The 12,071-nt window shown below is 57.5% G+C and overlaps 2 protein-coding genes across 4 annotated transcripts in view; both read right to left on the bottom strand.

Moving 5' to 3' along the window:
• The window catches only part of TBCD (tubulin folding cofactor D), a 145,396-nt gene extending 142,041 nt beyond the window's left edge, over positions 1-3,355 (bottom strand). For 2 of the 3 annotated variants that reach the window (XM_036910774.2, XM_057501898.1), the window contains exons 1-2: positions 3,090-3,355; positions 1,680-1,730 (exon numbers count right to left, since the gene is read on the bottom strand). In XM_036910774.2, the coding sequence (XP_036766669.2) occupies positions 1,680-1,730; positions 3,090-3,273 (235 nt within the window). In that variant the 5' untranslated portion in view covers positions 3,274-3,355. The remainder of the gene's footprint in view (positions 1-1,679; positions 1,731-3,089) is intronic. The other variant, XM_036910772.2, reaches the window with a different exon arrangement.
• A 993-nt stretch (positions 3,356-4,348) lies between these two features.
• Positions 4,349-12,071, bottom strand: FN3K (fructosamine 3 kinase). The gene is made up of 6 exons (XM_036910771.2): positions 11,688-12,071; positions 10,074-10,225; positions 9,317-9,408; positions 8,895-8,977; positions 5,535-5,657; positions 4,349-4,772 (listed from the first exon to the last, which is right to left on the bottom strand). The coding sequence occupies exons 1-6, from the start codon at positions 11,826-11,828 to the stop codon at positions 4,434-4,436; spliced, it is 930 nt and encodes a 309-aa protein (XP_036766666.1). The 5' UTR covers positions 11,829-12,071; the 3' UTR covers positions 4,349-4,433.

Raw genomic sequence — 12,071 nt, 5'->3', positions numbered from 1 at the left:
TTCCTGGTCACAACCCCTCGCCCATTACTCTCCAGAGTGGGGGATACCAGAGCCACCAGCCACGTGGTGTTTTTAATTTTAATCAAACAAAATGTAAGATGCAGTTCCTCAGGCATACTGGCCATATTTCAAGTGCTCAGCAGTCACAAATGGCTAGTCATGACCTTCCCAGATGGGGCAGATCTACAGCATCCCATCACCACTCAAAGCTCTCCTGGACAGAGGTGCTCCGAAGAAGGTAGGAGAGGCTTAGAGCTGGACACGTGTGGCCGAGGACAGCCCTGCGGCCAACTCAGCAGCAAGTCAGCCTTCTGGGCTGGGAGACCCACAAGGCCAGATCACCGGCAGCCTGGAGCATGCTCCCCAGGCAGGAAAACCCAGCCGATAAGACAGCATCGACACATGTCAATCCAAGGACAAGAGCTCTTCAAAAGTAAAAGCAGTTGTCAAAAGAAATTCAAGATCATCATCTACGTGAAAAACAAAGATCAAAGAGCAAAACGTAAGGGAGACACTAAAGGCCCAGAGCGTCACTCCTGGAGATCCAGCACCCGATTCAAGGTGCACCGGAGGGAGCAGGAGCAGAGCGGTGATCCGGTTGCTCCAGAAGCAAGGCCCTGGCAAAGACGCGAGTCTTCAGCCTGAGATTGCCCAGCAAATGCCCAGCCTAAGAGAAGGTAGCCCGGGCAAGTTATCAGGTTCTAGAGACTTTCAGGGGCAAAAAGGGCTCCTGAAAAAGAACGCAGACCTCAGGCTTGGCAGCAGTGGGTACAGGAAGGCAATGGGAACCACACCTCGTCTCCACCCAGCCAGACCACCAACCCAATACAAAAATGAATCTTGCGAGACAGGTGGCGTTCCAAAGGCTTACCTTCTACGTAAACTTTTGGCTAGCTGAAGAAAAAATGAGCACCAGCCCACTTTTTAAAATGTGTACACCCTAAAGCTACCCCTTAGTGCCTCCCATGGAACAAGTTAGTTTCAAGAGCCCTGTGGGGCAGGCAGAGCTGATAAGCCCCATTTTACAGGTGAGGAAACCCAGGCCAGAGCAGCTGAGTGCCGGAGCTGGGACGTAACCCCTGGAGGCCTGGCCCAGGGGCTCCTGCATCTAATATCCACCCCAGGCTGCCTTTCAACTCAAATCACTATTGCTACCTTACTCTTTCTCAAATCCCCGGCCAGGAGCACGTGTTACTTCTGATGGCAGGATGAAGGAAAAAAATGAAGTCAAAAATAAAACAATGACACAAAAGAAACAAAAATTCATCTCCCTTATAACAAATCAAAGGAAACACAAACCTCAGTGTCTCCACCTGTAAATTGGAGATGACCATCGAGGCGCCACCTGAGACGCTGTGAGGACCAAATGGTGATCCCAGCAAAGCACCTGGTCCTCTTAAGAAACTGTGCCTGGAGGCAGGCCGGTCGAAACAGACATGATGTGGTCTTTCATAAGGAGGAGGAAGAAAGTGGCTCAAATACCTCTGCCCGCAGCCTAGAGCAACGTTTGGAGCTATCACAATATCACAAGCCAGCAAAGCTAACCGGCCAGACAACTAGGAAGACCTGGCACTTCATCCTGACACCCTCCGCTGCTGTGCACCCAGATCACAAACCAAGGCCCTGTGGTTTTCTGCAACTGAATGACCAAAACCAAAATCGTCAGCCTCTATTCTTACCAAGGTGTGGGTCCAACAGGTGAGGCTGCTCCTGGTATTTGTCCATTATTACTAGAAAGAAAAATGTGAGAATTAACATCACAAGGCAAACATGCCCAGCCACCCTGCGTTCCCCCGGCTGACCTCCAGGGCGTGGCTCCTCCTCTTCCCCAGTCCACTCTGCTCGCCAGAGCACAGGCCGCCTGGGCTCCCACCGCCCACGGGCCCCCCAGGGCCGGTGTCCTGGCCTAGACATCTCCGCTTGCTGGTGCGCCCTCCTCTGAGGTCCTCCTCTCCCACCCGCTCTGAACCTTTCCCAGCCCCTTCCTTCCTTTCCTGCTAACAGCCAAGTTCATCCCTTCAGCTCCTTCAATTTCTTCCTCCCAAACGACACAAGCAATGTGCCCTCCCACCCCCGACCCTTCACGCCACGACCTCCTGAACCCCAGGCAGCCTGGCTCCTACTGCCAGAGCTGGCACCACTCCCACCGGATCCAATGACCCTCGCCTACGGCAGTCCTCATCTGCCACCAACTCCACATCCGACCAATGATGATGCAATGAACGAGCAAACGGGCTTTCACTGGTCCCTCGACACTCCGCTCACCCTCAGAACGGTTCTGGGCGCAACACCCTGTTCCTGCTGACCCCAGGTTAAAGCCAAAGGCACAGACTCTAAGCAGTGAATGAGCCCGAGAGGCAGAGCAAGGCTTCAAACCCTGGGTGGGTCGCCAAAGCGACCGGTCTTTCCACTCCCAGCCAGGCTGCCTCTCTCCGAAAGTCAGAGGGTCTTACTACAAACCGAGCAAAATTATGTAGTTTTTTTCGGATAAAATGGTCCACAAAGACGATTTCACTTAATCACAAACCCCTAACTCCCGAACTATGGGATCCAAGGGAATGGCTTGGAAACTCACGTTACAGGCAACTGTAAAGGTCCACCTCCGCGTGGAGAACTCAGACTGACCGGGTGACCTCCACGAGCGCTAGCCACGACCCCACCCCACGCGGAGCGCCGCGGCCCCGCACGGTCCTGGCGAGCCACGGGCGCCGTCCGCTGTCAGCACGCCCCGGCGGCGCCCCTGAGCCGCAGAGCCGGACGGCGCGCCCCGCAGCACGCGCGTGCTCGCCCTCCCCGCCGCTCCTCCCACCCGCGTCCCCCTCTCGCGCCCCGCCGGCCCGCACGCTGCCTCGGAGGGCCTGCGCTTCGCGGCGGCGCCAGGACGGGGCGGGGCAGGCCGGGACGCGGAGGCCGCCCCGCGGGCGTCCTCACCCCGAGCCCTCCGGGGGAGAGAGGGGCGCGCCCGCCGCCCTCCGCCTCAGGGGAGGCGCCTCCGCGCGCGGTGCCCCGGCCGTGCCCCGCGTCTGGGGCCGGGTGCCGCCCCTGCTGGGCCGACCCCGGCGGACCCGACACCGAGCGCGCCCGCGCACCTCGGAACCGCTCCAGGACGCCCTCCCGGGCCGCGCGGTCGCCCAGCACCGCCCGCAGGCGGCCGAGCAGCGCGCGCGCCTCCAGGCTCTCGCCGAACGACTCGAGGGCGCCGCCGCAGGCCAGCACCTCGTCCTCAGGCCCGCCCTCCGGTGCGCCCGCGCCGGGCTCCGCACTCTGGGCCATCCCGGCGCCCCGGGATGCGCGCCGAAGGACCGCGGCTGAGGGAAGGAGGCGGCCGCCGGCGCGGGCCCCGCCCCGCGACCTCCGACCTCACGCGCCAGCCCGCGCTACGGGGCGCGCCGGCCGGCAAAATAGTGCGCGCGGAGGAGGAGCCGAGGCGGGGCGGGGCGGGGCGGGGGCGGGGGGCGGGGCCTGATGCGGGGCTGAGGGCGGGGCGGGGCCTGGACCCCTGGGTGGAACAGGGCGGGGCCTGGACCCCTGGGTGGAACAGGGCGGGGCCTGGGTGCCGGGTCTGAGCCCGTGGGCGAGCTGGGGCGGGGGCGGGAGTCTCAACTGCGGGTGGGGTGGGAGCTAGACCCAGTGGAGGTGGGGCGGGGCCTGGGGTTTGGCGGGTGGGTGGAGTGGGGCGACTCTCGAGCCGCGGGTTGGGATGGGGCGGGGCGGGGTCAGGCGTGTGTGGGGTTGGGGCGAGGGTGCGGGTTACGGCCCCCCATCTTTGTGACTCCTGGGCGGGTGCTGCAGTTCCCCGAGACCCCACCTGCCCGGGGCCAGCCCACCCCACCAACGAAGACAGCCCTGACATGCCGAGCAAGCCGGCCACCCTCGCCTCCCCGGACAGCCTGCCCACCCTGGACACCCAGACGGCCCGCCGTGGGCACACCCCACTGCCCTGGGCGGTACCGCGCCCACCTCTTGGCCCAGCGGAAAGCACGCCGGCTGGAGTGCAGCCGAAATGCCACGTGCCCACATCAGGGCCCTTACATCCACCCCACCCCAGGGAGGGTGAACTCTGAGGCCCACTCGGCCCCACAGGCGCCACTCAAGAGTGGGGCCCATCTCGGGGTCCCCACCTCTGCTTCCGCCAGAAACCAGAGCCCTGAGTTCACACCAGCTCCTGCCTAAGGAGGCCCCAGATATGTGTGTTTCTATAGCACTTTCTGAAAACGTCCAGACTCCACATTTCCCCCCACGCAAGTAAGGAGCCTGCTGGAAGCAATTGGGTGCCTTGGGCCCTCTGCAAACTGGCCCAAAAGCATGGAGGGCAGAAGCGCAGGTGAAGTAGACACAGCAGTCCCAGCCTTGAAGCCCCCTGACTTTATTAGTGCCCGGAGCTGCCTGTGGCATAGCTGCCCTAGGTACCTGCTGAGCAGGTGGGCTGGCGGCTACTTGAGAAGCTTCCTCATGGTGCCCAGGGACGGGGACCTGTACTCCCGCCCGAAGTGGTTCCAGTGGTTCAGGTAGTTGAAGAGCTTGTAGAGCAGCAGGCGCTCGTCAAACCCAGGGGCCTTGGGGACCTTGCGGTGGTAGGCAGTGAAGAAGGACCTGGGGAAGCCCCCGAACATCAAGGCGATCGCCAGTTCAAACTCGGAATGGCCGTAGAAGGACGCGGGGTCATACACAATGGGCCCGGAGTCGTCCTCAGCCACGTTTCCCGACCAGAGGTCCCCGTGAAGAAGGGCAGGGACGATCTCTGTGCCACAAAACAGATCCGGAATCTTCACCTGAGAAAATAGTTGCCATACCTCGAGCCATGAGCCTTAGACCCCTCATCTGGTATGTGGAATAAGGCAAAGATGGTCTCCTGTTCGTTCAGGGCCCACCCACAGCACTGTCTACCAAACCTAGATAAGGGCCTTCTGGCTCCAGGAGGTGCAGCTTCATCTCACTATTTACAACTAATCTGGGTCCAGAAGCAGTGCAACACCAATGATTCAGCTCTTCTGGAGTGGCTGTCCTCGCCTAACCCGAGTGGGGTCTCGCATGTCATTCGGCATACTTTCTCCACCCAGAGCCTGCACCTCTTTTGTATCCTTCTGGTTACTTCATTGATGAGTTAAGTAAAATTTTTTGGCTGCATTCTCACCATGGATTGATAGGCAAATTCTGTTTTTAACATTTTAAGAGTTATATTTTGAAACCAGTCACTCTGGGGCATCTGCTACCTGCATGTGTTTTAAGAGGCAAAACAGTCATGCTTTGGCAGAGTAAGAGTGGACACGAAAGTAATAGTAAATGCCTCCATTATGAGCCAGGCACCTATGTTTCACATGGGCAAAGTCTGAACTTAAGTACCAGATGACCTAGTACACTCAGGGGCCAAGTGTCCTCATGTCCCACTCCCTCCCCAGTTTCCCCGTCAGGCCAACAGTCAGACACGTGTCCACAACATGACCAGCTCTGCTCCAAGGCTTAGGGGTCCCTGCTCTCATTTCTACCAGAGGGCCCCAACAAAGAGGTGGACTCGCCTCTCCCACTGTGCCCACCTGTAGCTGTGACCAGAGTTCACGTGCCTCTCGGTCAGCATAGTCCTTCTCAATGAGGTCCAGCTGTGCCTGGAGCCGGTGTCGGGTGAAGAATGTCACCCAGTTGTCCTGCCACTCATTCACCTGGGCAACAAAGGGACAGGAGGTTGGCACTTCAGACAGGGGTCACAGGACAGTTATATGGGAGCCTGCCTAAACCCTAGAGCAACCTCTAAAAGAACTCAGTTAATATCACAGCTAGCCAACAAAGGAGTAAGATGGAATCACTACAAGCACTCAGTCCAAAAAGGGCAGATAAAGGAGAACAAGGGAAACGGAGAACAGACAGGACAAATAAAAAACAAATAGCAAGATGATGGATGCAAACCTAACCATATCAATAAGTACATTAAATGCAAATGGTTTAAATACCCCAGGTAAATGACAGCGATTGACAGGCTGAAAAATTAAAGCAAGACCTGGTTACAAGCTGTGTACAAGAAATGCACTTTATGTATAAAAACAGAAATTAGGTTAAAAGGTTGAAAGGATACGCCACACTAACACTAGTCAAATGTAAGCTGGAATGACTATACGAACATCAGACAAAGTAGATTTCACAGCAAAGAGTATCACCAAGTACAAAGAAAGACATTTCATAGAAAAGGGGTCAACTGATGAAGAGAACATAATAATCCTAAGTGTGTATGAACCTAATATGTGGCAAATAAACAAATTGATGCTCCACATGATTAGTCATCAGGAAAAACAGAACCTCAGTGAGATACAGCTTCACACTCACTAGGATTTAATTTTCTTTTTTTTAAGTGTGGCAAGGGTGTGGAGGAACTGGGGCTCTCCTACACTGCTGGTGGGAAAGTAAAATAGTACAACCTCTTTGGAAAATATTTTCACAGTTTCTTTAAAAGTTAAATATGAACCTACCATATGACCTAGTAATTTCCCTCCTAGGTATTTTACCCAAGACAAATGGAAGCATCTGTTCACACAAACTCTTGTACGTGAGGGTTTGTAGCAGCTTTACCTGTGGGAGCAAACCCTGGCCACACCACAGATGTCCACCTACAGGCAGTGGACAACAGACTGTGGTTTATCATACAGTGGAGCACACGCCTGACGCACGGAATAATAGTGATGAAAACTGAAACGATTATGCTGAAAGAAGCCAGGAAAAAGTACACACCATGTGATTCCACTTACATTAAACTCCACAAAATGCAAACTTATCTGTAGTGACAGAAAGCAGACCAGTGGGGGCCTGGGGCAGGGAAGGGCAGGCGGAGGAGATGACAAGAGGACACAAGGACGCTTTGGGGTGACATAAACTCTCTGTCCCGACAGCAGTGATAGTTTCCCGGGTGTGTACATAAGTCAAACCTTACCAAGTTGTACACCTGAAATAGGTGCAGTTTATGTCAATTATACCTTCATTAGTTGTTTTTTCTAAAAAAGATGCAAAGTTTATTTTATACACTGGATGTCTCTGTGCATCTCCTTAGGGAAGGGAAGTTCTGAGAGTACCCTCCCAGTGACCTGCAGACCGATCAGCATTCCCAGCATGGAAACATTCCCCGTGCTGGTGCTTTGGTCGCTCAGCCCCTGGGTTCAGCCCGTGGTGCCCGGTGCACCGCAAGGGCAGGCAGGGGACCCTCCACAAACAGCCTGAGGCAGTATCCCCTTGTTCCCCATCTGCCTGCCCAGGCCCCAGTGTCAGGCTCCGTCTTCCTTCTGGACAACCAGGTCATAAGGGACACAGACTGAGTGCTGGGAGCTGCAGGCCAGCACTGACTAGCCCAAACCCTCCCCTGGACAGAAGGGCCATGACCCCCTCACCCACAGAAAAATGTAACCTTCCCTGAGCCACCCAAAGGGGGCCACCTGGGAGGCCCCAGCCCCCACTGTGATGGGGTGGGGTGTGTGGAGGAAGAGCCCATGCCTTGCAGCGGGACTGTGGGTCAGATCCCAGTCCCTCCACTTCCTGAGTGCATGACCTCAGGGTGTCACCTGGCTTCTCTGCATGCCAGTGACCTCATCAATCAATCGGGCCAATAACCTTACCTGCCACATGGCAACGGGGCGAGTGGAGTGGGACAGAGCACTCAGACACATACCCCGGGTGTGGCCGTGCACAAAACTTGGCCTCAAGGGGCTCACCGCACCTGGTGGCCAAGAAGCCTGCTGCTCATGCTCAGGGTGGCCCTACCAGTGGCCACAGCCCCCCAGGGCCATCTCAGCCCTCCCACAGAGCTTCAGGCTGGTCCCAGGTGCCACACCCAGAACATCTTGTCATGGTGCATGGGGGCAACACGTCCTCATAGCCCCTCGGCCCTTCCTGGCCAGGCTTCAGCCAACCTAAGCTGCTTCAACAATCCTGGAGTCTGAAGGGGCACTCAGGGGCCACCTGTGTCCCTCAGGGACACACCCCATTCTCATCGGCTTCACACCTTGGGGCTCTGTGTGTGATGTCATTCCCCAGTTCTTGAGAACCCACATCCTAGGTCAATCAAGTCTTTGGAGACCCCACAGCCCTTAAACTCAACATCTAATGCAGGACAAGCCACGTTCGGCTATACTTGCCTGGGACCAGTATGACTATGCTGGCTATGGGCCCCAACAGGTGCATGACACAGGAGCCCCTCTGCCAGGTAACCTGTGTCCAGTGCTAGAGACCCCAGATGTGAGGGCTGCCCCTTGGCTGGGATCCCTACATCTGCATCAGGCTTCACAAGGGTCTCATCCCACGTGACCCCAAACTGGGAGAAGTGCCCTCTACCCACACCAGGGACAGACACAAAAGGCTGTCTATTCTCCAAGTCCACTCATAGCAGAAGCCCACAGAGACTGAAAGAGATTAGCGGCCACCAATGGCTGAGGGCAGGGAGAAGGGGAGGTGACTGCCCGTGGGCACAGAGCTTCTTTTCAGGGGGATGAAAATGCACAACATTGTGACTGTACCGAAATCCACTGAAGCGTACACTTTAAAACAGTGGTGTTTAGATCATGAGAATCACATCTCAATAGTACTAGTACCTTTTAAAGGCCTAGGCTGAGTGCACAGGGCTTAACCCGTGACCTCGTATGCTGCCTCCCCACGCCCATCAGGCCCCACACTCATCGTCCACCCTCCCGCAATATGGCCCTTGCACCTGCTGTTTCCTCTGTCTGCCTCCCTCCGAGCTCTGCTCAGTGACCCCCTCCATCTGCCCTCCCTGTCCCAGGCCTCAGGGCTCGCATTCTGCTGTCAGGCACCAGGTGCTCAATCTTCCTGGCCCTCTATCACATACGTGGGGAGAGGTGACCGGCTCTGGGGCACCGGAACGGCCATCAACCGAGCAGGCTAGTCCTCAGCCAGGCACTCACCTGTGGGATGAAGCCACAGCAGGTCACCGTGTGGAAGCCGAACTTGGTCACGTGCTGGGGCTCTGCACCCTCAGCCCCCCAGCCTGTCAACACAAAGAGCTGCTGTCTTTCTCTTAATGCCTCAGCTGCCCTGCTGATATGTGGGTGGTCCGAGGAGGCACTGCATGAGCAGCAATTGGACAACATCTGGGGCAGCCAGGACATTCCTGCCTCAAGCACACTGGACAGCAGGACTGGGTACAAAAGGGGTCATGAACTAATTCTATCAGCTCCATCAAAATTATCCTGTAAGGATCTCATTTCCGTGCTGCAGTGTGAAGGGAGACGGCGTGCAATTCCACTGTCACTGAAAGGTCACCGTGAGTGTCAATCCAGGGCAGGGCCCCCTGGGTCAAGGGTGCGCAAAGGCAATGGGAACGTACCTACTGTGTTCTCCTGCTCCCTCGACTTGTCCCTGAGCTTCTGGTTGTAAAGGTGCAAATCTGCCATCTGCTCTCCAAGTTTTGATGCCTGACTGAGGAAAATAGAATTGTAGCCAATTAAATAAAAAATAACGACAGCTGGCATGTTCCATTTCAAGAAATGTTTTAAATACCTTTAACACTATGCTCCATTCTTTAAAAAGTGACAAACAATCTGCAGGCAATGGCCCTTTCCAAACCCAAAATAGCACAAACTCACCCGAACAGGACAGGCAGGCGTTTCAACAGAAGCCTTAGGAGGTCCTGGAAATCAAGCGGCAAAAGCTCAAAAAGTAATGTTAAGGGAAAAGCCGGCTCCTACTTTTTGTGAAAACAAATGTGAATCACATATAAGAAAAAGACAGATGATGATCAGACTGAACTGTCAGCAGGGCCGTTGTGGGTGCTTCGTATCTTCCTTATAGGAGGCAGGAAACAATTTTCTTAGTAATGAATGAACATGACTGGATATCAGAGAAAGACTCGAGGACTTCAGGAAGTTACTGGATCGGACCTTGATCTGCCCGAGTCGAGCTCATGCGAAGCGCAGGCAAGGGACGGTCAACACGTTCACCCGCTGCAGCTTCGGCAGGGCCAGAGCGGCCCCCAAACCAGGCTCAGAGCCTTGTCTCCGTGAAACTGCCCGGCGGCGGGGCTGCGACTCGGCCTCTGCCCGCGTGTGCCCTCCTGACCCCCTCCTACCCCCACACGCACACACCTGCTCAGACTCCTCATCTTCAGGTACTCCATCACAAAGACAGCCCCACGTCCCGGCAGGTCGATCAGCTTGATGGGCCGAGGCGCCCGCACCAGGCCGGTGCTCCGGAGGGCCTCCAGGCTCGCCATCTCCCCTGCGAACATCTGCCGGGCCTGCATCCGGAAAACCGCCGTGAGCTCAGACTCCAGTTGGGGCCTGCACGGCGGCTGTGGACTCGCAGACCCGGACAGGAGCCACCGCGTGGGATCACAAGCGCCCAGGACCTTTGGTCACTGAGAACTGGTTGGGAAGCGAGGCAATGGCCTTTCAAAGAGTTGGGGTGCCATGTGGCCCCCTTCAGTCAGGGAGGGGCTGCAAGAGTGAGGCTGCACCTGAGGCTAAGGATGGGTAGGATACCGACACCCCTCGGTGAGCTCTGAGAGGTGAGGAAGCACAGACGCAAGGGAAGGTGCTGGGGGTACAGTGGGGTGCCAGGAAATGCAGGTTAGTGGACAGACTGGGGGTGGGCCTGATCCCCTTCCAGGTTACCTGCCCTCCTCAGTGCTTCGGGAAATCAGAGCAACTGGAGGACATCGTAGCGTAGGGTGGCATGGGGTGGGATGCCAAAGTGACGGGGAGGGGAAGGCGGGGCTGGGAGGGAACCCCCAGAGACAAACTCCCAGCAGGGTCTGGGGGCCAGGGAGGAGCCGCCCACCCTGCCAGGAAGCAGGCAGGCCACTCCCAAAGCGGCCTCCACTATCTAGGGGCCTTCCTGCTTCTGAAACATTTCCCACAAATATCCAATTTTGAATTAGGTGAACTCTCACCTTAGGTATGCCACCCCTTAGGTAAAAACGTGTCTATTGATACGGTTTGTGAATACTTCTGGCTACAAAATCACACCTCCTGACTGAGGCCACAGCATCTATTTACACACAGGAAAAGAATGCCACCCACACGTGCAGTGGGGAGATGGGGGGCTGGCATCCAGAGCTGGGGGGCATCTGGCGGTCCCGGCCATGCCCAAGGGCGAGCCCCCAAGCACAAAGAGGCAAAGACCCCCGGGGTTCAGACTGTCACCTGCCCCCTCCCAGTGAAGGCACTGCTGATCTGCTGTGTGCCAGCTCTGAGCAAGGGGGTGCCCCAGCCCAGAGGAGCTTTCAGGGACCAGTACGAACCCTGAACCCAGCGCCACCTCCCGGTGAGTGGGCTTATCATTCTGAGGGGTTTGGGTTCGAAATCGTATTCCTGAGTGGGTCCCTGGCAGCCAGAGCAGGAGAGCTGGACCCCCAAGCCCTCCTTCATCCTAGACGGCAGAGCTGGGGGGGGGTCACTCGGAGTCCTCCCACCCCCACCACTGCTGCACCTCACAGCGGCGGGGCAGGGCGCTGTCCTTAGCACCTGGGCCCACTCACTGTGGCTGCCTAACTCCCTCACTGGTGAAGCATTGCTAGTTTCCTTAGATATTTAGCAGCAGTATTTCGAGCAAGGGATGGAAACAACGCCCAAACACACACAAGAAAGCCTAGCCTGAGCCTGAGCTGGGGGTCTGTCGCCGTCCCCGCCTCCTCCCCGCCTCTTACACCGCTGAGCTCCCGCGGGGTCGGCTCCGGCCGCGGATTGAGGGGGGCGCACCTGCGTCCTGTGGTTGACCTTGACGAACACGGGGCCCGTGTCCGTGTCGTAGGCGCGCCCCTCGCTGATGCAGCCGCCGCCGGGGCTCCCGAAGGCCCGCAGGGTCGCGGTGCGCAGCTCGGTGCGCAGCAGCTGCTCCATGGGGTGGGGGCCCGGGACCCGGAGCGCGGGTCGGGAACAGAGGGGGGCCCGGGGCGCGAGCTCACCGCTGCCGAGGCCGCTGCCCGCGGGGGAGGCGCCAGTGCGCGAGGCCTGCGGCTTCAGCGCCGGCCCCGCCTCCCGGCCAGCCCCCCTCGCTGTCCTCTCCTGCGGGGGCTCAGGCCAGGCGCACCCCGCCCCGGGAGCGGGAGGCCGTCTCTGATAGGGACAGAAGCGGGGCGGCGC

Source organism: Manis pentadactyla, chromosome 4 (assembly GCF_030020395.1).
Source record: "Manis pentadactyla isolate mManPen7 chromosome 4, mManPen7.hap1, whole genome shotgun sequence".
Lineage (NCBI taxonomy): Eukaryota > Metazoa > Chordata > Mammalia > Pholidota > Manidae > Manis > Manis pentadactyla.
This window is presented reverse-complemented; position numbering and strand designations above follow the sequence as displayed.

Coding starts and splice junctions, on each gene's coding strand:
- FN3K (XM_036910771.2), bottom strand. CDS start 11,828: ATGGAGCAGCTGCTGCGCACCGAGCTGCGCACCGCGACCCTGCGGGCC. Junction 8,978..9,316: donor GGAGCAGGAGAACACAGTAG/GTACGTTCCCAT, acceptor TTGTGTTGACAG/GCTGGGGGGCTGAGGGTGCA. Junction 4,773..5,534: donor AACTCTGGTCACAGCTACAG/GTGGGCACAGTG, acceptor CTATTTTCTCAG/GTGAAGATTCCGGATCTGTT.